Source organism: Pan paniscus, chromosome 19, assembly GCF_029289425.2.
Source record: "Pan paniscus chromosome 19, NHGRI_mPanPan1-v2.0_pri, whole genome shotgun sequence".
NCBI classification, from domain to species: Eukaryota; Metazoa; Chordata; class Mammalia; order Primates; family Hominidae; genus Pan; species Pan paniscus.
In genome coordinates this window covers 25,219,916-25,242,969 of record NC_073268.2, presented here as the reverse complement: position 1 = coordinate 25,242,969, position 23,054 = coordinate 25,219,916, and the positions used below count along the sequence as shown (strand labels likewise).

At 51.5% G+C, this 23,054-nt stretch overlaps 2 protein-coding genes across 9 annotated transcripts in view; one reads left to right on the top strand and one right to left on the bottom strand.

Annotated features, from left to right (window-relative positions):
- ERBB2 (erb-b2 receptor tyrosine kinase 2) overlaps positions 1–16,081 on the top strand; it is a 40,442-nt gene extending 24,361 nt beyond the window's left edge. For 5 of the 7 annotated variants that reach the window (XM_034941947.3, XM_008956807.4, XM_034941946.3 and 2 more), the window contains 18 exons: positions 2,676–2,749; positions 2,836–2,926; positions 3,130–3,329; positions 3,691–3,823; positions 3,906–3,996; positions 4,712–4,872; positions 7,193–7,240; positions 10,732–10,870; positions 10,951–11,073; positions 11,325–11,423; positions 12,154–12,339; positions 12,477–12,632; positions 12,755–12,830; positions 13,135–13,281; positions 13,984–14,081; positions 14,237–14,425; positions 14,717–14,969; positions 15,112–16,081. In XM_034941947.3, coding sequence (XP_034797838.3) covers positions 2,676–2,749; positions 2,836–2,926; positions 3,130–3,329; positions 3,691–3,823; positions 3,906–3,996; positions 4,712–4,872; positions 7,193–7,240; positions 10,732–10,870; positions 10,951–11,073; positions 11,325–11,423; positions 12,154–12,339; positions 12,477–12,632; positions 12,755–12,830; positions 13,135–13,281; positions 13,984–14,081; positions 14,237–14,425; positions 14,717–14,969; positions 15,112–15,467 — 2,620 coding nt within the window. In that variant the 3' untranslated portion in view covers positions 15,468–16,081. Of the gene's footprint in view, positions 1–542; positions 658–2,675; positions 2,750–2,835; positions 2,927–3,129; positions 3,330–3,690; positions 3,824–3,905; positions 3,997–4,457; positions 4,560–4,711; positions 4,873–7,192; positions 7,241–10,731; positions 10,871–10,950; positions 11,074–11,324; positions 11,424–12,153; positions 12,340–12,476; positions 12,633–12,754; positions 12,831–13,134; positions 13,282–13,983; positions 14,082–14,236; positions 14,426–14,716; positions 14,970–15,111 lie in introns of all 7 variants that reach the window. The other 2 variants (XM_063598667.1, XM_055102262.2) reach the window with 2 other exon arrangements.
- Positions 16,082–16,578: 497 nt separating this feature from the next.
- Positions 16,579–18,000, bottom strand: MIEN1 (migration and invasion enhancer 1). 2 transcript variants are annotated; one of them, XM_003831458.6, is made up of 4 exons: positions 17,842–18,000; positions 17,629–17,726; positions 17,116–17,192; positions 16,579–17,029 (listed from the first exon to the last, which is right to left on the bottom strand). In XM_003831458.6, the coding sequence occupies exons 1-4, from the start codon at positions 17,928–17,930 to the stop codon at positions 16,946–16,948; spliced, it is 348 nt and encodes a 115-aa protein (XP_003831506.1). In that variant the 5' UTR covers positions 17,931–18,000; the 3' UTR covers positions 16,579–16,945. The 2 variants fall into 2 exon arrangements, with proteins under 2 accessions (XP_003831506.1, XP_063454740.1); XM_063598670.1 differs by having other exon boundaries at positions 16,579–17,192.
- Positions 18,001–23,054: the final 5,054 nt, after the last annotated feature.

The following is a 23,054-nucleotide window of genomic DNA, read 5'->3' as shown; positions in this document are numbered from 1 at the left end:
AATGACATGCTATCCGTGAACAAGGACTTGTATGGAGGTCAGACCATCTCGATAAAGTAAAATTCCCTTTGAGTTCATAGCAGCTTTATTCAAAATATCCCCAAATTGGAAATAACTCAAATGTGCATCACTAGGTGAAGGAATAAACAAGTGGCAGTGTATCCATTTGGTGAAGTTCTACTTAGCAACCAAAGGAAACGAACTACCGATACAACATAAATGAATCTCAGAAACATTACATTGAGCAAAAGAAGCCAGAGACAAGATTCCATACTGTCTGATCCCCTTTATGTGAGGCTCTGAACCGAAAAAACCACTCTGTGGTGGGAGAGATCAGAACGGTGGTTGCCCCAGGGTGGGGGGCTTCAAAAGGGAGGCACACAAGGACATTTCTGGGGTAATAGAAATGTTCTGTATATTGATTGGGGTAGTGGATACATGAGCGAATCCATTTGTCAAAACTCATCAAACTGTGTGATAAGAGTCTGTGCATTTTATTTATTTTATTTTTATTTTATTTCATTTTATTTTTTGAGATACAGTCTCACTCTGTCAGCAGGCTGGAGTGCAGTGGTACGATCTCGGCTCACTGCAACCTCTGCCTCCTGGATTCAAGCAATTCTCCTGCCTCAGTCTCCTGAGTAGCTGGGACTACAGGTGTGTGCCACCATGCCCAGCTAATTTTTGTATTTTTAATAGAGATGGGGTTTCACCATGTTGGCAAGGATGGTCTCGATCTCTTGACGTCGTGATCCGCCCGCCTCAGCCTCCCAAAGTGCTGGGATTACAGGCGTGAGCCACCACACCCGGTGCATTTTATTGTATATAAGTTATACTTCAATAAGAAATGAATTGGGGCCAGGCACGGTGGCTCACGCCTGTAATCCCAGCACTTTGGGAGGCCGAGGCAGGCAGATCACTTGAGGTCAGGAGTTTAAGACCAGCCTGGCCAACATGGTGAAACCCCATCTCTACTAAAAAATATAAAAAATTAGCCAGGCTTCCTGGCATGCGCCTGTAGTCCCAGCTACTTGGGAGGCTGAGGCAGGAGAATTGCATGAACTCGGGAGGTGAAGGTTGTAGTGAGCTGAGATTTCGCTATTGCACTCCAGCCTGGGCGACAGAGTGAGACCCTGTCTCAAAAAGAAAGAAAAAAAAAGGGTCAGGCGCCGTGGTGCACACCTGTAATCCCAGCACTTTGGGAGGCTGAAGCAGGAAGATTGCTTGAGCCCAGGAATTCAAGAACAGCGTGGGCAACATAGTGAGATCCCATCTCTACAAAAAAACACAAAAAATTAGCCGGGCATGGTGGTACGCACCTGTAGTCTCAGCTACTAGGGAGACTGAGGTGGGAGAATCACCTGAGCCTGGGAGGTGGAAGTTGCAGTGGGTTGAAATCATGTCATCGTACTCCAGCCTGGGTGACAGAATGAGACCCTGTCTCAAAAAAAAAAAAAAAAAAAAAAAATTCCCTTTCACACTTCCTTTACCTCCACTCCCCTTTCCAGAGGGGACCATGGTTAACAGTGTGTGTGTTCACCTAGACCGTTTATGCATCTGTAGACACACACACAGTGAAGTGTGGTTTTCGTCGTTTTGGTGGGGAGGTTGGTTTCTGTAAATGGGAACATATAGGGAGCACTGTCTGCACCTTGCTTTGAGAGCCGGTCATGACAGTTCCTGTTGAATTGCCTTGTTCTTTCAATAGCTGCAGAGCAGGTGGCGGCAAGGAGAGGCAGCTAAGAGCCCAGACTTGGGAGCCAGACTGCCTGGGTTTGAAACCCGGCTCTACCACTTACTAGGCATGTGACCCTTGTGCTGTGCCTCAGTTTCTTCATCTGTAAAGTGGGGGCAAGAACAGTCCCAACTTCATAAGATGGTTATACCACCATGCCTGGCCAGATGATTATAAAGTTTGAATGAGTTAATATTTGTAAAGCTCTTAGAACAGTGCCTGGCAGATACTAGGTGCTCCTAAATGTTGGTTTTTATTATGTGGCTGGGTGGCTCGGGGTTTTATATAACAGCTCCCCTATTTACTAATAGACATTTAGATCATGTTCCATTTTCACTCTTACAAACAGTTCCACTTTGTGTGTGGCTCTGGGAACATGGGCCAGTGTCTCCCTAGGCCACATTCCTAGAAATAAGATTTCTTTTCTTTTTTTTTTTTTTTTTGAGACAGAGTCTCGCTTTATCGCCAGGCTGGTATGCAGTAGTGTGATCTCGGCTCACTGCAACCTCTGCCTCCCGGGTTCAAGTGATTCTCCTGCCTCAGCCTCTCGAGTAACTGGGACTATAGGCGTGTGGCACCACACCCAGCTAATTTTTGTATTTGTAGTAGAGATGGGGTTTCACCATGTTGGCCAGGATGGTCTCCATCTCTTGACTTCGTGATCCGCCCGCCTCAGCCTCCCAAAGTGCTGGGATTACAGGCGTGAGCCACTGAGCCCAGGCAGAAATAAGATTTCTAGATCAAAGGATATAAATACTGTTTTGATAGATGTTGCCGAACTAAGGCCTGGGCTTTGAAGCCCAGGATGGGAACAGCTGGGCTCGATGGGCAAAGGGTTTGAGTGAAGGCATTCACGGTAGGGAGTGGCTGGCATGGCCAGTGCTGGGAGTGATGTCCACCCTGTTCCTGGCCCTGCTGACTCCTCTCCTGACCCCTCCAGGGACCCAGCCTCCAACACTGCCCCGCTCCAGCCAGAGCAGCTCCAAGTGTTTGAGACTCTGGAAGACATCACAGGTGGGCTCTGTCTCTGCATCCTGTTCTGCAGGGGCTGGGAGTCCTTGTCCTGTCCCCACTCCTTTAATCTCACCCTCTGCCTGCAGGTTACCTATACATCTCAGCATGGCCAGACAGCCTGCCTGACCTCAGCGTCTTCCAGAACCTGCAAGTAATCCGGGGACGAATTCTACACAAGTGAGCACTGAGAAAGAGGGGGCCTGATGGGGAGGAGTCCCAGGGAGGAGTCCCTGTGGGAAGCTTTGGGCCTGAGGGAGTACTCCTGTAGCAGTAACCTTTCCATGAAAGTCTGCAGAGTGTGCTGGGGATGGAGGAAGATGAGAATAGCCTTTGCTGACCGGGAAGGGGTCCGTGGTAAGGTGCCCACCTTTCTCCCATAGTGGCGCCTACTCGCTGACCCTGCAAGGGCTGGGCATCAGCTGGCTGGGGCTGCGCTCGCTGAGGGAACTGGGCAGTGGACTGGCCCTCATCCACCATAACACCCACCTCTGCTTCGTGCACACGGTGCCCTGGGACCAGCTCTTTCGGAACCCGCACCAAGCTCTGCTCCACACTGCCAACCGGCCAGAGGATGAGTGTGGTAAGACAGGGAGCCCAGTGTGCGCACTCCCCATCTGCCAGCACACAGCAGTGCCCAGGGGGCCCTGGCAGCAGCGTTCTTGGACTTGTGCAGACTGCCCGTCTCTGTGCACCCTTCTTGACTCAGCACAGCTCTGGCTGGCTTGGCCTCTTGGCATGGCTTCTCTAGCTGGGTCCTACCTGCCTTGGCATCCTTCCCTCCCCCTCTGTTTCTGAAATCTCAGAACTCTTCCTCTCCCTACATCGGCCCCACCTGTCCCCACCCCTCCAGCCCACAGCCATGCCCACAGCCAGTTCCCTGGTTCACTTGGACCTGGGGCCTCCCCTAAAAGTCCCCTGCGGTCCCTTCCTCCTCACTGCAGTGGGCGAGGGCCTGGCCTGCCACCAGCTGTGCGCCCGAGGGCACTGCTGGGGTCCAGGGCCCACCCAGTGTGTCAACTGCAGCCAGTTCCTTCGGGGCCAGGAGTGCGTGGAGGAATGCCGAGTACTGCAGGGGTATGAGGGGCGGAGGAGAGGGGTGGCTGGAGGGGTGCATGGGGCTCCTCTCAGAACCCCTCACCACTGTCCCTTCTCTCAGGCTCCCCAGGGAGTATGTGAATGCCAGGCACTGTTTGCCGTGCCACCCTGAGTGTCAGCCCCAGAATGGCTCAGTGACCTGTTTTGGACCGGTGAGCTGCTGGCGGGCTCAGAGCTGGGTGGAGGGGGGCAGCGAGGGGGATTGCCAGGGACTTGGCAGGATGGCGAGATGCAGTAGGGTGTGCTATCTGGTAAAATATCCCTGGAGAGGGCTCAGCGCTCAGACCTGAACAGCAACAGAGTGGCAGAAAAGGGGCCTGGGGGACACTGGGGCCCTTCAGACTATGAAAAGGTTCTAAGGAGGTCTGTGTTGGTGGCTGTGACTGTGGCTGTGCTAGGGTGGTGAGCCCTGTGGGCTCAGGCGTCAGACTACCTGGATTCAGACCCAGCTCCTGCTTCCAACCTTGGTTTTTTATTCCTAAAATGGGTATTGTAATAATACCTACCTTGCTGGGGTGTGGCAAGAATGAAATTAAACAGGGCTTGGCACAGTGAAGCACGGGAAAGGCTTTCTACAGAGCAGTGACTGTTGTTACTCGCTGTTACACCTTAGGTAATGCGTTTTCCTCTCTGGGTGCCTCCCATTTTCTGGCTCAAGTCCCTGCCCAGGATCAAGCTTGGAGGAGGGCCCCAAGGGAGGGGCCACAGAGACTGGGTGAAGAGCAAGGGTGTTTGTCCCAGGAGCATGGCGAAAATTGCTGCTGGGTGGCCTTGGGAAGCACAAAGGGGACCCAACTAAGGGCCTGATCCTACTGCCCTGGGGGTGTCAGTGCCAGCCCCCCACAAATCTTTTCTGCCCCCCCCCAGGAGGCTGACCAGTGTGTGGCCTGTGCCCACTATAAGGACCCTCCCTTCTGCGTGGCCCGCTGCCCCAGCGGTGTGAAACCTGACCTCTCCTACATGCCCATCTGGAAGTTTCCAGATGAGGAGGGCACATGCCAGCCTTGCCCCATCAACTGCACCCACTCGTGAGTCCAACTGTCTTTTCTGCAGAAAGGAGGACTTTCCTTTCAGGGGTCTTTCTGGGGCTCTTACTATAAAAGGGGACCAACTCTCCCTTTGTCATATCTTGTTTCTGATGACAAAAATAACACATTGTTAAAATTGTAAAATTAAAACATGAAATATAAATTAATGCCCTAGCAGTTCTATCCCCACTGTTAATAATTTGAAATATTTTTCCTCTAGTTATTTTTGTCTGTGCACATTCTAATATGTATATATAAGTTAACATATATTAATATTATTCTCCAGTTATTTTTATCTGTGCACATTTTAACACACACACACACACACACACACACACACACACACACATATATATTTTTAGACGGAGTTTCACTCTGTCGCCCAGGCTGGAGTGCAGTAGTACAATCTTGGCTCACTGCAGCCTCCACCTCCTGGGTTTAAGCAATTCTCCTGCCTCCGCCTCCTGAGTAGCTGGGATTACAGGAATGTGCTACCTTGCCTGGCTAATTTTTGTATTTTTAGTAGATAGGATTTCACCATGTTGGCCAGGCTGGTCTCGAACCCCTGACCTCAGGTGATCTGCCAGCCTCGGTCTCCCAAAGTGTTGGGATTACAGCGGTGAGCCACCATGCCCAGTCATATATTTCTTTTTAACAAATAGAATCATAGATCATACATATTGTTTGCAAATTGCTTTTTCTCACTTTCCAGAACCTTGAAATGTTTTTCCATGTTCTAACATGGTGATCTACCTTATTCTTTTAATTTTTCTTATTTAGTTGTCTTTACACATGAAACACATGAATACATCCTTGTGATAAACATTTTCAGTAACATAAAAGTATAAATGTTACAAAGCCAACGTGCCCTTTCACTCAACTCCCTGTCCACCCAGTCTCTCCTGTCTGCTGGGAGAACCACCGCATTGACTTGTGTGTTCACCGTTCCAGGCTCTTTTCTGCACACTTATATAGACATACTACATTTATATTAGGTCGAGTCAAATAAGATTGCTGTTTGTGTAAACCAAAAAGTGTCAAGAGCCTGGGCGCAGTGACTCACACCTGTAATCCCAGCACTTTGGGAGGCTGAGGCAGGCAGATCACTTGAGATCAGGAGTTCGAGACCAATCTGGCCAACATAGCGAGACCCCGTCTCTACTAAAAATACAAAAATTAGCCAGGTGTGGTGATGCTGTTCTGCACTTTGCTTTCCCCCCAAATTGAGGTATCCTTTCTTGTGAGTACAGACGGATCTACCATCTTTATTTTTTTTTTAATTACTCAACCTGTAACATGGATGTAATTTCACTTTGTTTTTGAGGGATATTGAGCTTGTTTTCCTGTTTTTGCAGTTTATTGCAATTGAGCTCTACACACACACAAGTGAGCCCTCTTTTGTATGCCCCCTAGTGGGAATACAGTGCTGGCAATGTTTATCACAAGGATATATTCATGCATTTCAATTTAAAGACAACTACATGAGAAAAATTAAAAGAATATGGATCCAGGCTGGGCATGGTGGCTCACGCCTGTAATCCCAGCACTTTTGGGAGGCCGAGGCAGGCAGATCACCTGAGGTCAGGAGTTCAAGACCAGCCTGGCCAACATGGCAAAACCCCGTCTCTACTAAAAATACAAAAATTAGCCAGGCGTGGTGGTGGGCGCCTGTAATCCCAGCTATTTGAGAGGTTGAGACAGGAGAATTGCTTGAACCTGGGCAGCGGAGGTTGCGGTGAGCTGAGATTGCACCAGTGCACTCCAACCTGGGCAACACAGCGCAACTCCGTCTCAAGAAAAAAAAGAAAAAAAAAAAAGAATATGGGTCCAGATCCATACAGATCCTAGATCCAGATCACGGTGTTAGAACATGGAAAAACATTGTAAGATTCTGCTAAGTGAAAAAAGCATTTGCAAACAGTATGTACAGTCTATATTCAGAGGAGGAACTGCTGGGTCATAGATGATATTTCATAGGTGTTGCCAAACCGTTCTCTGGAGAAGTGGTATGGGTTTACCCTGGGATTCTTCTATGGAGGGAATAGTTGAGCTCCCGGGCTTGCTCTTCTGGGTGCCCCTCCCCGCTTCCTACCCACCACAAGGAGCTGCAGGGGAGCGGGGCATGCCGGTTCCTTGGCTGGAGAAGGAGTCTCCTTGTGAGGTGGTAGAAGGAGCACTGATGGCCTTGAGCCCAGTTTCTGCCTTTGTCAAATGGGGATAATGACCCAGCCACACCCCTCCCAGGGTTGTTGTGAGGCTGGAAAGGTGGTTCCCAAGAGGGTGGTTCCCAGAATTGTTGATGAGACTGTTTCTCCTGCAGCTGTGTGGACCTGGATGACAAGGGCTGCCCCGCCGAGCAGAGAGCCAGGTTGGCCTGGACCCCAGGATGTACCCTTCATTGCCCTTCACTCCCCCACTGGATGCTGGGTGGTCACTGCTGTAGGGAGGGGACCCCCTGACATATGTCCCTTCCCACCCACTCTTCCACTGTGGAACCTCCTGTCATTTTCCACTTCACCAAGTGACAGAGGACCTGCTCAGATGCTGAGGGGAGGGGACTGCAAGGAAAGATGGCTAGGAAACCCAGTCCCTCCACACCCTGGAGTAACTTGATGCCTTGTGAGGGACACAGGCAAAGTTCAATTCCTTGGAAGTCAAGGGAGACTGAGAAGAGTACAGCTGCAGCACTGAGGGAGTGATGAATTCTTAACTGGGGATGGTGGGAGGCTTCGAGTGGGAGGTGGCATTTGAGCTAGGCTTTGAGAGAGGAGCAGGTATTGCACTTGCATTTAGGGAGAAAGCATTGGGGTGCAAGGTGACACTGGAGGGGGAGGCATCAGGAAATCCAGGATGTCTTCAAAGTTCTGGTGTCGGGGGCTGTTGAGTAAGCACAGGAATAAGGGGGTCAAGTTAGAGTCAGGGTGGGGTCTGACCTGGATGCCATAGGCCCTGATCCCCAAGCCACAGGGTGGGACTTGACTGGGCAGTGGGGACCTTTGGAAAGGACTTTGGGGAGAAAAACAGACTGGAGTCTGTCTTAGGCAATCATCTGTCCGTGAAATGAGCATGTGTTACAGGCTTGGTATGTACCAGACCCTGTGCTAAGCAAGGGGGTGTGGAGAGGAGAGGGTGACAAGAATATTGGATCAACACCCGGGAGCTCCATCTATCCCAGGATGCACTATCTTTTTTTTATTTTTTTGAGACAGAGTCTCACTCTGCCTGCAGGCTGGAGTGCAGTGGCTCCATCTCGGTTCACTGCAACCTCTGCCTCCTGGGTTCAAGCGCTTCTTGTGCCTCAGCCTCCCAAGTAGCTGGGATTACAGGCACATGCCACCACACCCAGCTAATTTTTGTATTTTTAGTAGAGACGGGGTTTCACCATGTTGGCCAGGATGGTCTCGATCTCTTGACCTCAAGATCCGCCCACCTTGGCCTCCCAAAGTGCTGGGATTACAGACATGAGCCACCGTGCCCAGCCAGATACGCTATCTTTTTATTGAGTGATTGAGACAGGGTCTTGCTCTCTTGTCCAGTCTTGAATGTGGTGGTGTAATCACAGGCTCACTGCAGCCTTGACCTCCTGGGCTCAAGTGACCCTTCTGCAGTAGCTGGGACTATAGGAGCGTGCCACCACGCCTGGGTAATTAAAAAAAAATTTTTTTTGTATAGACAGGGTCTCACTATGTTGCCCAAGCTGGTCTCAAACTCGTGGGCTCAAGTGATCCTCCAGTTTTGGCCTCCCAAAATGTTGGGATTACAGGAGTGAGCCACCACTCCTGGCGATGAGCCAAGTCTTTTTTTTTTTTTTTTTTTTTTTTTTTTGATATGGAGTCTTGCTCTGTTGCCCAGGCTGGAGTGCAATGACACGATCTTGGCTCACTGCAACCTCTGCCTCCCAGGTTCAAGCAGTTCAAGCAATCCTCCTGTCTCAGCCCCCCAGTAGCTGGGATTACAGGCATGCGCTACCACGTCCGGCTAATTTTTGTATTTTTAGTAGAGATGAGGTTTTGCCATGTTGGCCAGGCTGGTCTTGAACTGCTGACCTCAGGTGATCCACCTGCCTCGGCCTCCCAAAGTGCTGGGATTACAGGTGTGAGCCATCGTGCCTGGCCGAGCCGAGTCTTAAAAGATGACCCTGTGGAGAAATGGTGGTCCAGGCTGAAGGGACAGCCTATGCAAACACTGGGAGGTGTGGAAAATCATGACCTGTGGGTGGAAATTTTGGCTAGAACATCAAAATCATCAGGTGTACATTCCTGTACCCATGCAGCAGTCAGAATCTCTGGGGGTGGGGCCCCAAAATTGTATGCATACAGACTGTGCGCTGATTTGTGATATTACTTAGGATTTTTTGACTTTACAATGGTGGAAAAGCAATAATATACATTCAGTATAAACCGTACTTTGAATACCCATACAGCCATTCTGTTTTTCACTTTTATTTTTATTTATTTATTTATTTATTATTTATTTTGAGATGTCATTTTGCTGTTGTTGCCCAGGCTGGAGTGCAATGGCGCAATCTTGGCTCACCGCAACCTCCACCTCTCAGGTTCAAACGATTCTCCTGCCTCAGCCTCCAGAGTGGCTGGGATTACAGGCATGCACCACCACACCCGGCTAATTTTGTATTTTTAGTAGAGACGGGGTTTCTCCATGTTAGTCAGGCTGGTCTCGAACTCGCGAGCTCAGGTGATCTGCCCATCTCAGCCTCAAGCCACCATGCCCAGCCCTACTTTCAGTATTCAATAAATTACATAGCCAGGCACCGTGGCTCACACCTGTAATCCCAGCACTTTAGGAGGCCAAGGTGGGAGGATCCTTTGAGGCCAGAAGCTTGAGACCAGCCTGGGCAACATAGTGAGACCCCATTTCTACAAAAAATAAAAAAACTAGCTGAGTGTGGTGGCGTGTGTCTGTAGTCCCAGCTACTTGGGCAGCTGAGGTGGAAAGACTGCTTGAGCCCAGAGGTCAGGGCTGCAGTGGGCCATGATCTCACCACTGCACTCAGCCTGGGCAACACAGCAAGGCCCTGTCTCAAAAATAAATAAATAAATAACACAAACTTATTTAACAGTTTACTATAAAATAGGCTTTGTGTCAGATGATTCTGCCCAACTGTAAGCTGCTGGCAGTGTAAATGTTCTGAGCACGTGTAAGCCAGGCTAGGTGTCTTAAATGCATTTTCAGTTTCAACTTAGAATTGGTTTATCAGGACGTAGCCCCGTGGTGTTGAGGGGCATGTGTATTAACAGTCTCCTTGGTGACTTTTTTTTTTTGAGATGGAGTCTTGCACTGGCCGTAGTGCAGTGGCGCAATCTCAGCTCACTGCAACCTCTTGTCTCCCGGGTTCAAGCGATTCTCCTGCCTCAGTCTCCCAAGTAGCTGGGATTACAGGCACCCACACCACGCCCAGCTAATTTTTGTGTGTGTGTATTTTTAGTAGAGACGGGGGTTTCACTATGTTGGCCAGGCTGGTCTCGAACTCCTGACCTTGTGATCCGCCCACCTCAGACTCTCAAAGTGCTAGGATTCCAGGCATGAGCCACCGCGCCCAGAGTCCTTAGTGATTTTTACACCATGAATTGTTGAAGCCCTAAGCCAGAGCCAAGGGCAAGAGTATAGAGAATCTGGAGATGCGGAGAGGGTTCTGATTGCCTACAAGGAGTTTGGACTTTATTGTGGAGGCAGCGGGGAGCCAAGGCAGGTTTTAGAGTAGGAGAGGGTCCAAGCCTGTGGGTCACCCTTCCGACTTCCCTTTCCGAATGCCAAACACCTTCATGTCCCCTGTGGGCCCCCTTTGTCCCTCCCACCCCAAATTAGCCCTCAATCCCTGACCCTGGCTTCTGCCCCCAGCCCTCTGACGTCCATCATCTCTGCGGTGGTTGGCATTCTGCTGGTCGTGGTCTTGGGGGTGGTCTTTGGGATCCTCATCAAGCGACGGCAGCAGAAGATCCGGAAGTACACGATGCGGAGACTGCTGCAGGAAACGGAGGTGAGGCGGGGTGAAGTCCTCCCAGCCCGCGTGGGGTCTGCACCGGCCCCCGGCACTGACCCACCACCCCCTCACCCCAGCTGGTGGAGCCGCTGACACCTAGCGGAGCGATGCCCAACCAGGCGCAGATGCGGATCCTGAAAGAGACGGAGCTGAGGAAGGTGAAGGTGCTTGGATCTGGCGCTTTTGGCACAGTCTACAAGGTCAGGGCCAGGTCCTGGGGTGGGCGGCCCCAGAGGATGGGGGCGGTGCCTGGAGGGGTGTGGTCGGCAATTCTGATGGGAGGGGCAAGAGCTGGAGGCAGTGTTTGGGGGAGGGCAGTTACAGCGGAGAAGGGAGCGGGGCCAAGCCCTAGGGTGGTGAAGGATGTTTGGAGCACAAGTAATGATCTCCTGGAAGGCAGGTAGGATCCAGCCCACGCTCTTCTCACTCATATCCTCCTCTTTCTGCCCAGGGCATCTGGATCCCTGATGGGGAGAATGTGAAAATTCCAGTGGCCATCAAAGTGTTGAGGGAAAACACATCCCCCAAAGCCAACAAAGAAATCTTAGACGTAAGCCCCTCCACCCTCTCCTGCTAGGAGGACAGGAAGGACCCCATGGCTGCAGGTCTGGGCTCTGGTCTCTCTTCATTGGGGTTTGGGGAGATATGACTCCCGCAAACCTAGACTATTTTTTTGGAGATGGAGTCTTGCTCTGTCACCCAGGCTGGAGTGCAGTGGCGTGATCTCGGCTCACTGCAACCTCCACCTCCTGGACTCAAGCGATTTTCATGCCTCAGGCTCCTGAGTAGCTGGGATTACAAGCGCCCGCTAATTTTTTTTTTTTTTTTTTTTTTTTTTTTTTGGAGACAGAGTCTCGCTCTGTCACCCAGGCTAGAGTGATATGGTGCGGTCTCAGCTCAGCCTCCCAGGTTAAAGCGATTCTTCTCCCTCAGTCTCCTGAGTAGCTGGGATTACAGGCGCGAGCCACCACGCCCGGCTAATTTTTGTATTTTTAGTAGAGATGGGATTTCACCATGTTGGCCAGGTTGGTGTCAAACTCCTGACCTCATGATCCGCCCGCCTCGGCCTCCCGAAGTGCTGGGATTACAGGCGTGAGCCACCGTGCCCGGCCTAATCTTTGTATTTTTAGTAGAGACGGGGTTTCACCATGTTGTCCAGGCTGGTACTTTGAGCCTTCACAGGCTGTGGGCCATGGCTGTGGTTTGTGATGGTTGGGAGGCTGTGTGGTGTTTGGGGGTGTGTGGTCTCCCATACCCTCTCAGCGTACCCTTGTCCCCAGGAAGCATACGTGATGGCTGGTGTGGGCTCCCCATATGTCTCCCGCCTTCTGGGCATCTGCCTGACATCCACGGTGCAGCTGGTGACACAGCTTATGCCCTATGGCTGCCTCTTAGACCATGTCCGGGAAAACCGCGGACGCCTGGGCTCCCAGGACCTGCTGAACTGGTGTATGCAGATTGCCAAGGTATGCACCTGGGCTCTTTGCAGGTCTCTCCGGAGCAAACCCCTATGTCCACAAGGGGCTAGGATGGGGACTCTTGCTGGGCATGTGGCCAGGCCCAGGCCCTCCCAGAAGGTCTACATGGGTGCTTCCCATTCCAGGGGATGAGCTACCTGGAGGATGTGCGGCTCGTACACAGGGACTTGGCTGCTCGGAACGTGCTGGTCAAGAGTCCCAACCATGTCAAAATTACAGACTTCGGGCTGGCTCGGCTGCTGGACATTGATGAGACAGAGTACCATGCAGATGGGGGCAAGGTTAGGTGAAGGACCAAGGAGCAGAGGAGGCTGGGTGGAGTGGTGTCTAGCCCATGGGAGAACTCTGAGTGGCCACCTCCCCACAACACACAGTTGGAGGCCTTCCTCTTCTGCCCTCCCAGGTGCCCATCAAGTGGATGGCGCTGGAGTCCATTCTCCGCCGGCGGTTCACCCACCAGAGTGATGTGTGGAGTTATGGTGTGTGGTGGGGGGTGTTGGGAGGGGTGGGTGAGGAGCCATGGCTGGAGGGAGGATGAGAGCTGGGATGGGGAGAATTATGGGGCCACCTCAGCATGTGAAGGGAGGCAAGGGGCTGCCTGTGCCCCACCTTGCAGGGTCTATGCACTTCCCAGGATTAGGGAAAGACCGGGTAGGGTCTGTCTCCTGGCATCACATCTCCCCCTGCTACCTGCCATGATGCTAGACTCCTGAGCAGAACCTCTGGCTCAGTACACTAAAGCTCCCTCTGGCCCTCCCACTCCTGACCCTGTCTCTGCCTTAGGTGTGACTGTGTGGGAGCTGATGACTTTTGGGGCCAAACCTTACGATGGGATCCCAGCCCGGGAGATCCCTGACCTGCTGGAAAAAGGGGAGCGGCTGCCCCAGCCCCCCATCTGCACCATTGATGTCTACATGATCATGGTCAAATGTGCGTGGCTGAGCTGTGCTGGCTGCCTGGAGGAGGGTGGGAGGTCCTGGGTGGAGGAGCCCACAAGGGGCATGAAAGGGGACCAGGATGTATGTAGACCCAGGAGCCCTGGTATGTTAGGAGCCTCAAAACCTTCTTGTATCCCTTTTACAGTCAAAGTCCAAAGCCACTCTTGAGGAACACTCTTGTACAAAATTAAGCTGGGCACAGTGGCTCATGCCTGTAATCCCAGGGAGGCTGAGGTGGGAGGATCCCTTGAAGCCAGGAGTTCAAGACCAGCCTGGGCAACATAGTGAGATCCTATCTCTACAAAAAATAAAAAAATTATCTGGGTGTGGTGGTGTGTGCCAGTAGTCCCAGCTACTCAGGAGAGGCTGAGGCAGGAAGATCACTTGAGCCTAGTTTAAGGTTGCAGTAAGCTATGATTGCACCACTGAAATCCAGCCTGGGTGACAGAGCGAAACCTCATCTCAAAAAAATAAAAAAGCAAACAAAAAGAAAAAGAAAATTAAAAGGGAAACTAGAAGAGATGCCCAAAGGTTCTGGCTGAAGACCCCAGAGTCTGGTGCTACTTCTCTACCACCTGAGGGCTTTGGGCTGTCCCTTGGGACTGTCTAGACCAGACTGGAGGGGGAGTGGGAGGGGAGAGGCAGCAAGCACACAGGGCCTGGGACTAGCATGCTGACCTCCCTCCTGCCCCAGGTTGGATGATTGACTCTGAATGTCGGCCGAGATTCCGGGAGTTGGTGTCTGAATTCTCCCGCATGGCCAGGGACCCCCAGCGCTTTGTGGTCATCCAGGTACTGGGCCTCTGTGCCCCATCCCTGCCTGTGGCTAAGAGCACCCTCCTGCAGAGGGTGGGAAGGAGAGATGAGTCCAGTATGCCAGGCCCCTCACGGAAGGCTGCATGCTGGGCTGGGGAGGGGCCACCATCCTGCCTCTCCTTCCTCCACAGAATGAGGACTTGGGCCCAGCCAGTCCCTTGGACAGCACCTTCTACCGCTCACTGCTGGAGGACGATGACATGGGGGACCTGGTGGATGCTGAGGAGTATCTGGTACCCCAGCAGGGCTTCTTCTGTCCAGACCCTGCCCCGGGCGCTGGGGGCATGGTCCACCACAGGCACCGCAGCTCATCTACCAGGGTCAGTGCCCTCGGTCACACTGTGTGGCTGTCTGCTTACCTCCCCCAACCCCGGTGGACTAGGGTCCCTTTCTCTGATGTTCCCTCAACTGTCACCTCTCAAGGAAACCCCATTATCCCTACAAAAAATTCTTACTGCCTTCCAACCCCTGTGACCCCATTCTCTCCACGGTGACTGTGTCATACCCCAAAGGTGACCTCTGTTTTTCTCCTGTGACCCTGTCACCTTCCATGGAGTCCCCATCCCAGATCCGTGAGTGACCCCCATCATGACTTTCTTTCTTGTCCCCAGAGTGGCGGTGGGGACCTGACACTAGGGCTGGAGCCCTCTGAAGAGGAGGCCCCCAGGTCTCCACTGGCACCCTCCGAAGGGGCTGGCTCCGATGTATTTGATGGTGACGTGGGAATGGGGGCAGCCAAGGGGCTGCAAAGCCTCCCCACACATGACCCCAGCCCTCTACAGCGGTACAGTGAGGACCCCACAGTACCCCTGCCCTCTGAGACTGATGGCTACGTTGCCCCCCTGACCTGCAGCCCCCAGCCCGGTATGGAGTCCAGTCTAAGCAGAGAGACTGATGGGCAGGGGAGGTGGGGACCTTCAGCCCAGGGTCCACTGTGGGGGCAGAGGGAGTGGCAGAGACACCGGGGTTCCTTCCCCTAATGGGTCACCTTCTCTTGACCTTTCAGAATATGTGAACCAGCCAGATGTTCGGCCCCAGCCCCCTTCGCCCCGAGAGGGCCCTCTGCCTGCTGCCCGACCTGCTGGTGCCACTCTGGAAAGGCCCAAGACTCTCTCCCCAGGGAAGAATGGGGTCGTCAAAGACGTTTTTGCCTTTGGGGGTGCCGTGGAGAACCCCGAGTACTTGACACCCCAGGGAGGAGCTGCCCCTCAGCCCCACCCTCCTCCTGCCTTCAGCCCAGCCTTCGACAACCTCTATTACTGGGACCAGGACCCACCAGAGCGGGGGGCTCCACCCAGCACCTTCAAAGGGACACCTACGGCAGAGAACCCAGAGTACCTGGGTCTGGACGTGCCAGTGTGAACCAGAAGGCCAAGTCCGCAGAAGCCCTGATGTGTCCTCAGGGAGCAGGGAAGGCCTGACTTCTGCTGGCATCAAGAGGCGGGAGGGCCCTCCGACCACTTCCAGGGGAACCTGCCATGCCAGGAACCTGTCCTAAGGAACCTTCCTTCCTGCTTGAGTTCCCAGATGGCTGGAAGGGGTCCAGCCTCGTTGGAAGAGGAACAGCACTGGGGAGTCTTTGTGGATTCTGAGGCCCTGCCCAATGAGACTCTAGGGTCCAGTGGATGCCACAGCCCAGCTTGGCCCTTTCCTTCCAGATCCTGGGTACTGCAAGCCTTAGGGAAGCTGGCCTGAGAGGGGAAGCGGCCCTAAGGGAGTGTCTAAGAACAAGAGCGACCCATTCAGAGACTGTCCCTGAAACCTAGTACTGCCCCTCATGAGGAAGGAACAGCAATGGTGTCAGTATCCAGGCTTTGTACAGAGTGCTCTTCTGTTTAGTTTTTACTTTTTTTGTTTTGTTTTTTTAAAGATGAAATAAAGACCCAGGGGGAGAATGGGTGTTGTATGGGGAGGCAAGTGTGGGGGGTCCTTCTCCACACCCACTTTGTCCACTTGCAAATATATTTTGGAAAACAGCTAGGCACCGGCCTATGTCTGGGGGTGGCTCTGTGCCATCCCTTCCTGCTCACTTTACACTCAATTCCTCTTTTCCTGGAGGGAGTGGCTGGGAATCTTCAGAAAGCTTGGATGAGGAGCCAGACATCCAGTTCTCCAGCTTCAGGGTTGGGGGAGATCGGGAAGCTGGATTCAGATCTGAGAGCCCTTTGACGACCAGATCATTCTTATTTAGAACGAACTAATTCCTAAGGCCACTCACCAGAATGGGGTTATTTCCACCTTGTGAGTGAGGAGAGTGGCGGGTAGGGTGGGGGAAAGACGAGGCAGGGTCTACTGTGGGACTCATTTTCCTTGCCTTGGCTATGCCAGAGGAGCTCACTGACCTAAGGAGTAGCTGTCCAGAAAGCCCACCCAGCCAGCACAGCCACCCTGGCGGTACAAAGGCTGGGCTGACCGGACTTCTGTGCCCCCCACATTCCCAGACTGGACGTATAAAAACACACACTAGTTAGCATTAGTGTTTGTAGCGTCACTTTACTGCCAATAGCTGACATTGCCCTGGGTTAGGGGAGAATAAATAAAATCTGTGGCATCAGACAGGTATTACTGAGGTGAAGAGTGGACTGGGCTTTCGTGGGCACTTACCCTGGGAAGGGGGTATGAGGTGGCTGGAGAAGTGTCCATGGAGAGTGTCTCTCTCCTGCCCCCAAGGCCACGGAATCTTCTATTCCTTCTTTGTACCCAAAGGGGCAAAGTGGAGGCCAGGGTCTCTTTGCTAAGGAGCTAAGTAGGGGAAAGAGGCAGGGGGAGCTCCCAGCAGGACCAAAGGGAGACCAAGGTTTGGACCCCAGAACAGAGCAGGAACCCAGAGTCCTGTGCAGTCAAAGGATGACGCAGGGAGGACGGCTGTTGGTGATCTTTTCTAGGGGTTCTCCATTACTGGCTCTTCGGATGGCCTCAATGAGCTAGAGGACAGAGATGTGGAATGACAGGATGATGCACTGTTGGGGTAGGGTGACCAAGAGGTCCTCCCAACGCTGTAAATACTCACATCTTTCTCATAGGGAAAGCCCCCATTCTCCAGCTTGGAGAACACCAGCTGTCCATTTATCTCTATCTCAAAGGCACCTGGTAAGAAATCAACAGATAAATAAATGGTACACTGAGAACATAGGCAGAAGTCAGGAGTTCCTCCAAAGGGGTCCTCCGCCTTCAAGTCCCCCATCAATCCCACTGGAGACCCATTTGTAGCTCCTTAAGCAATTCCCCAACCCTGGGTCAACTCCAGGGAACCTGAGGGAGGCCTCGCCTGTGTGCCCCTCGCAACACTCAATAAAGGACTCCCTCCCCTCCAACCCTACACGATTGCAGTCTAATAGGTTTTTCCCCACAGGCCTCTGTGACACCCCCTGACCTATGGAAGGGAACTCATGTTGGCCGGACATTTTACCATGTGCCAGGCACTGCGGGCACTTTACATAAAGCAGCCAATGTCAGAACTAGAAAGCGGGAGAGCTGGGATTCAGAGCACAGACTGACTCAGCAGGTGTTCTGCGAGCCTCACCTGTGCCCCCCAGGCGCGACTCGATCTCGATGCCCGGATACTGCTCCTTCACAGCACTGGCCAGCTCCAGGTAGGTCGCCTCGAAGCCGCAGGGTTCACTGGGGAGTCAAGAGATGGGGCTGGGCTGGGGATTCGGGGGTGGGGCCTCCCGTGGACCCACCTCCGTCCGGCCCGCGGGACCAGGGTGGGGGTCCTCCAGCCGGGGCCGCTCACCAGTACTCCACCACGATGCGGACCCCACTGCCCGGCTCGACCTCCTCGGGAGGGGGCGCTACAGACGTCTGCCCCGGCTCCCCGCTCATCGCGGCCGGCTCCGCTCGGGCCCCTGCTTCCGGGTGTGACGCGAGCCGCCGTCACGTGACGGGGCGGGGCCTCTAGAGCGGGGAGGGGCCGAGGGTGGCGTTCCGGCGCCCCCTGCGGGTCTCCGCCACTGCTACGTTTTGACCTCGTAGGGCAGCTCCGGAGCTCGCTCCCCGGGCAGGGGGTGGGTCCGGTCCAGACTCTCCTTCCCTGGCCCGGTCTCCCGGAGTGCCGGGCTTCCCCACTCCCCACTCCCGGTGTCCGCTGGACTTCATGGCTTCATTTACTCTAATGGACTTAGACTGCAAAGCGCTTTTCAGTTTACAAAAGAAAGAGAAAGTGGTGGGGCAAGTGTCCTGGGGATGGGGGTGGGTGTGGCTGATGCATGAAATAGTTGACATTTTCTCGCTAACATGCCGATGGCATTTTTTTTTTTTTTTTTTTTTTTTTTTGAGACGGAGTTTCGCTCTTGTTGCCCAGGCTGGAGTGCAATGGCGCGATCTCGGTTCACTGCAACCTCTGCCTCCCGGGTTCAAGCGATTCTTCTGCCTCAGCTTACCGAGTAGCTGGGACTACAGGCGCGTGCCACCGCACCCGGTTAATTTTGTATTCTTAGTAGAGACAGGGTTTCATCATGTTGGTCAGGCTGGTCTCGAACTCTTGACCTCAGGTGATCCACCAGCCTCGGCCTCCTAAAGTGCTGGAATTACAGACATGAGACACCGCGCCTGGCCCAGTTTTTTGTTTGTTTGTTTGTTTGTTTGTTTTAGTAGAGACAGGGTTTCACCATGTTCACCAGACTGGTCTCGAACTCCTGACCTCAAATGATCTGCCCGCCTTGGCCTCCCAAAGTGCTGGGATTACAGGCGTGAGCCACCATGCCCGGCGCTGATGGCATTTGGAACCACCCTATAGTTACATACACAAGTGTTTCTGATCTCAAAGCTCTAAACTGCTTTTTCCAGTCTTTTGCAGCTGCTTCTTGCCTGCACTGGAGAACAGTAGATGCTCTTCAGGCTCTGTGACCCCAACAGTTTCTGCGCATCCCTTCTCATCCAGCCTCTCACTGGGGGGCTGGCGTCATTATTCCCATTTTGCAGCTCTGGAAATGGAGTCTGCACAAGTCCTCGCTGCCTTTTCCCTGACTACAGTACCACTATGGTATCCTAACACGCCACCCACTCTAGTGTCCCTTTAGGCTATTTATTTATTTATTTATTTATTTTGAGATGGAGTCTCACTCTGTCACCCAAGCTTGAGTGCAGTGGCGCGATCTTGGCTCACTGCAACCTCCACCTCCTGGGTTCAGGCGATTCTCCTGCCTCAGTCTCCCTAGTAGCTGAGATCATAGGTGCCAGCCACCACGCCCAGCTAACTTTTGTATTACTACTATTATTATTTTTTTGAGACAGAGTCTTGCTCTGTTGGCCAGGCTGGAGTGCAATGGTGCGATCTCGGCTTACTGCAACCTCTGCCTTCCGGCCTCAAGTGAGTCTCCTGTCTCAGCCTCCTGAGCAGCTGGGATTACAGGTGCCCACCACCAAGCCAGCTAATTTTTCTATTTTTAGTACAGATGGGGTTTCACCATGTTGGCCAGGCTGGTCTCGAACTCCTGAAGTTGTGATCTGCCCATCTTGGCCTCCCAAAGTGCTGGGATTACAGGCGTGAACCACTGCACCCGGGCTCATTTTTTTTTTTTTTTAAACCAGGCAGGGCGTAGTGGCTCACACCTGTAATCCCAGCGTTTTGGGAGGCCAAGGTGGGCGGATCACTTGGGCCAGGAGTTCAAGACCAGCCTGGCCAACTCGACAAAACTCTGTCTCTACTAAAAATACAAAAATTAGCTGGGTGTGGTGGCGCACCAGCTACTCCAGAGGCTGAGGCAGGAGAATCACTTGAACCTGGGAGGTGGAGGTTGCAGTGAGCTGAGATCTCACCACTGCACTCCAGCCTGGGTGACAGAGTGAGACTGTGTTCCAAAAAAAAAAAAAAGAAAAGAAAAGAAAGAAAATGCAGTGATTTGTACCGTTGCCTAACCATCACTACAATCCAGTTACAGAATGTTTCCGTCAACCTGATAAGTCCTTCCCACCTGTTTCTGGTCAATCCAGCTCCCAATTCCAGTCCTGTGCAACCACTGATCTGCTTTCTGTCTCTAACTTTGCCTTTTCTGGATGTTTCATATAAACAGAATAATACACTATGTGGTCTTTTGCTTCTGGTTCTTTCATTCGATATGTTTTTTGAAATGCGTTCATCCTGTAGCGTCTAGAGTAGTTTGTTCCTTTTCATTGCTGAGTCGTATTCCACTGTGTGGTTATGCCACATTTTTTTCTTAATTCACCAGCTGATGGATATTTAGGGTTCCAGTTTTTTTTTTTTTTTTTTTTTGTCTTTTTTGAATAATGCTGCTACATATGTTTAGGTGTCTTTGTATAGGTGTGTGTTTTCATTTCTCTTGGGTAGATTCCTAAGGGTAGAACTGCTGGGTCCTGTGTTTAATTTATGATTACCTTTTTTTTTTGAGACAGGGTCTCGCTCTGTTGCCCACGCTGGAATGCAGCAGTGCAAACATGGCTCACTGCAGCCTCGACCTGCTAAACTCAAGCTATCCTCTTGCCTCAGTCTCCTGAATAGCTGGGACGACAGACACGCACCACCACGCCCAGCTAATTTTTTTTTGTATTTTTTGTAGAGACAAGGTTTTGCCATTTTGCCCAGGCTAGCATTTAACATTTTAAGAAATGGCCAGACTGTTTTTCAAAGTTTTCCCACCAGCAATATATGAGGATTTGTCTCTCCATATCCTCACCAGTACTTGTTTTCTGTCTCTTTGATTATAACCATCCTAGTGGACATGACATGGTATGTAACTGTGGTTTTAATTCTCATTTATCTAATGACTATGTCGTGTATCTTTTCATGTAGTTATTAGCCATTCATATACATATTATTTGAAGAAACATCTATTCAAGTCTTTTGCCCATTTTTATTTGTCTCTTTATTATTGATTTGTAAAAGTTCTTTATATATTTTGGATACCAACCAAAATATATAGAACCATAGATACAACCATATATAGTTGTATATGATTTGCAACTATTTTCTCCCAGTCTTTGGCTAGTTTTTCTTTCTTTCTTTCTTTTTTTGAGACAGGGTCTCACTGTGTCACCCAGGCTGGAGTGCAGTGGCACAATCTTGGCTCACTGCAACCTCCACTTCCTGGGTTCAAGAGATTCTTGTGCCTCAGCCTCCCAAGCAGCTGAAATTACAGGCGTGCACCACCATAGCCCAGATAATTTTTTGTGTTTTTAGTAGCAATGGCCAGGCTGTTTTCGCTCTGTTGGCAAGGCTGGTCTGGAACTCTGGCCTCAAGTGATCTGGCTACCTCAGCCTCCCAAAGTGCTGGGATCACAGGCATGAGCCACTTCATCTGGCTTCATTTTTTCTTTCTTTTCTTTGAGACAGTGTCTTGCTCTGTCACCCAGACTGGAGCGCAGTAGCACAATCACAGCTCACTGCAGGCCCAACTTCTCAGGCTCAAGTGATTGTCACACCTCAGCCCCACCAAGTAGCTAGGACTATAGGCCCACACCACCATGCCTGGATAGATTTTATATTTTTTGTAGAGATGAGGTCTTGCCAGGTTGCCTAGGCTGGTCTCAAACTCCTGGGCTCAAGCGATTCACCTGCCTCAGCCTCCCAAAATGCTGGGATTACAGGTATGAGCCACCATGCCTGACCCCTTTTTTTTTTTTTTTTTTTTTTTTTGGGTATGGAGTTTTGCTCTTCTTGCCCAGGCTGGAGTGCAATGGCACCATCTTGGCTCACCGCAACCTCCGCCTCCTGGGTTTAAGCGATTCTCCTGCCTCAGACTCCCGAGTAGCTGGGATTACAGGCATGCACCACCATGTCTGGCTAATTTTGTTTGTTTGTTTGTTTGTTTGTTTGTTTTTAGTAGAGATGGGGTTTCTCCATGTTGGCCAGGCTGGTCTTGAACTCCCAACCTCAGGTGACCCATCCGCCTCGGCCTCCCAAAGTGCTGGGATTACAGGTGTGAGCCACTGCGCGCGGCCTCCTGGCCTCTTATTAATGGTGGCTTTTGAAGTGCAAAAATTTTAAATTTTGACAAAGTCTAACATCATTTTTTTTCTCTTGTCAGTTGTCTTTTTGCTGTTATATTCAAGTTCTCTGCCTAACCCAAGGTCATGAAGACTATCTCCCATGGTTTCTTCTAGAAGTTTTATGGTTTTAGCTCTTACATTCAGGTATCTGATCTATTTCAAGTTTTTTTTTTCTTATGCATCCTGTGAGCAAAAGATCTAAATTCACCTTTTGGCATGTGGCTATCCAATTGATCACAGCAGCATTTATTGAATGCCTATCCTTTCCTCCATGAAATTGTCTTGGCACCTTGTAAAATCAATTGACCAGAAATGTAAGGGTTTCTACTTGGACTCTGGATTCTGTTCCATTGACCTATAAACGCATTCTTATTTATTATTATTATTATTATTTTCCCCCGAGACGGAGTCTTGCTCTGTCACCCTGGCTGGAGTGCAGTGGCACGATCTCAGCTCACTGCAACCCCCGCCTCCTGGGTTCAAGCAATTCTCCTGCCTCAGCCTCCTGTGTAGCTGGAATTATAGGTGCACACCACCATGCCCAGCTAATTTTTGCATTTTTAGCAGAGGCGGGGTTTCACCATGTTGGCCAGGCTGGTCTCGAACTCCTGACCTCATGATCCACCCGCCTCGGCCTCTCAAAGTGTTGGGATTACAGGTGTTAGCCACCGTACCTGGCCTTATAGTTGTTGTTGTTTTTAAATTCAGATACAACTTATACACAGTAAAATTCATCCTCTTGAGTGTACCTTTCTTTTTTTTTTCTTTTCTTGAGATGGAGTCTCGCTCTTGTCTCCCAGGCTGGAGTGCAATGGCTCGAACTCAGCACACTGAAACCTCCGTCTCGTGGGTTCAAGAGATTCTCCTGCTTCAGCCTCCTGAGTAGCTGAGATTACAGGCGTACGCCACCACGCCCGGCTAATTTTTGTATTTTTAGTAGAGACGGGGTTTTGCCATGTTGGTCAGGCTGGTCTTGAACTCCTGACCTCGTGATCCACCTGC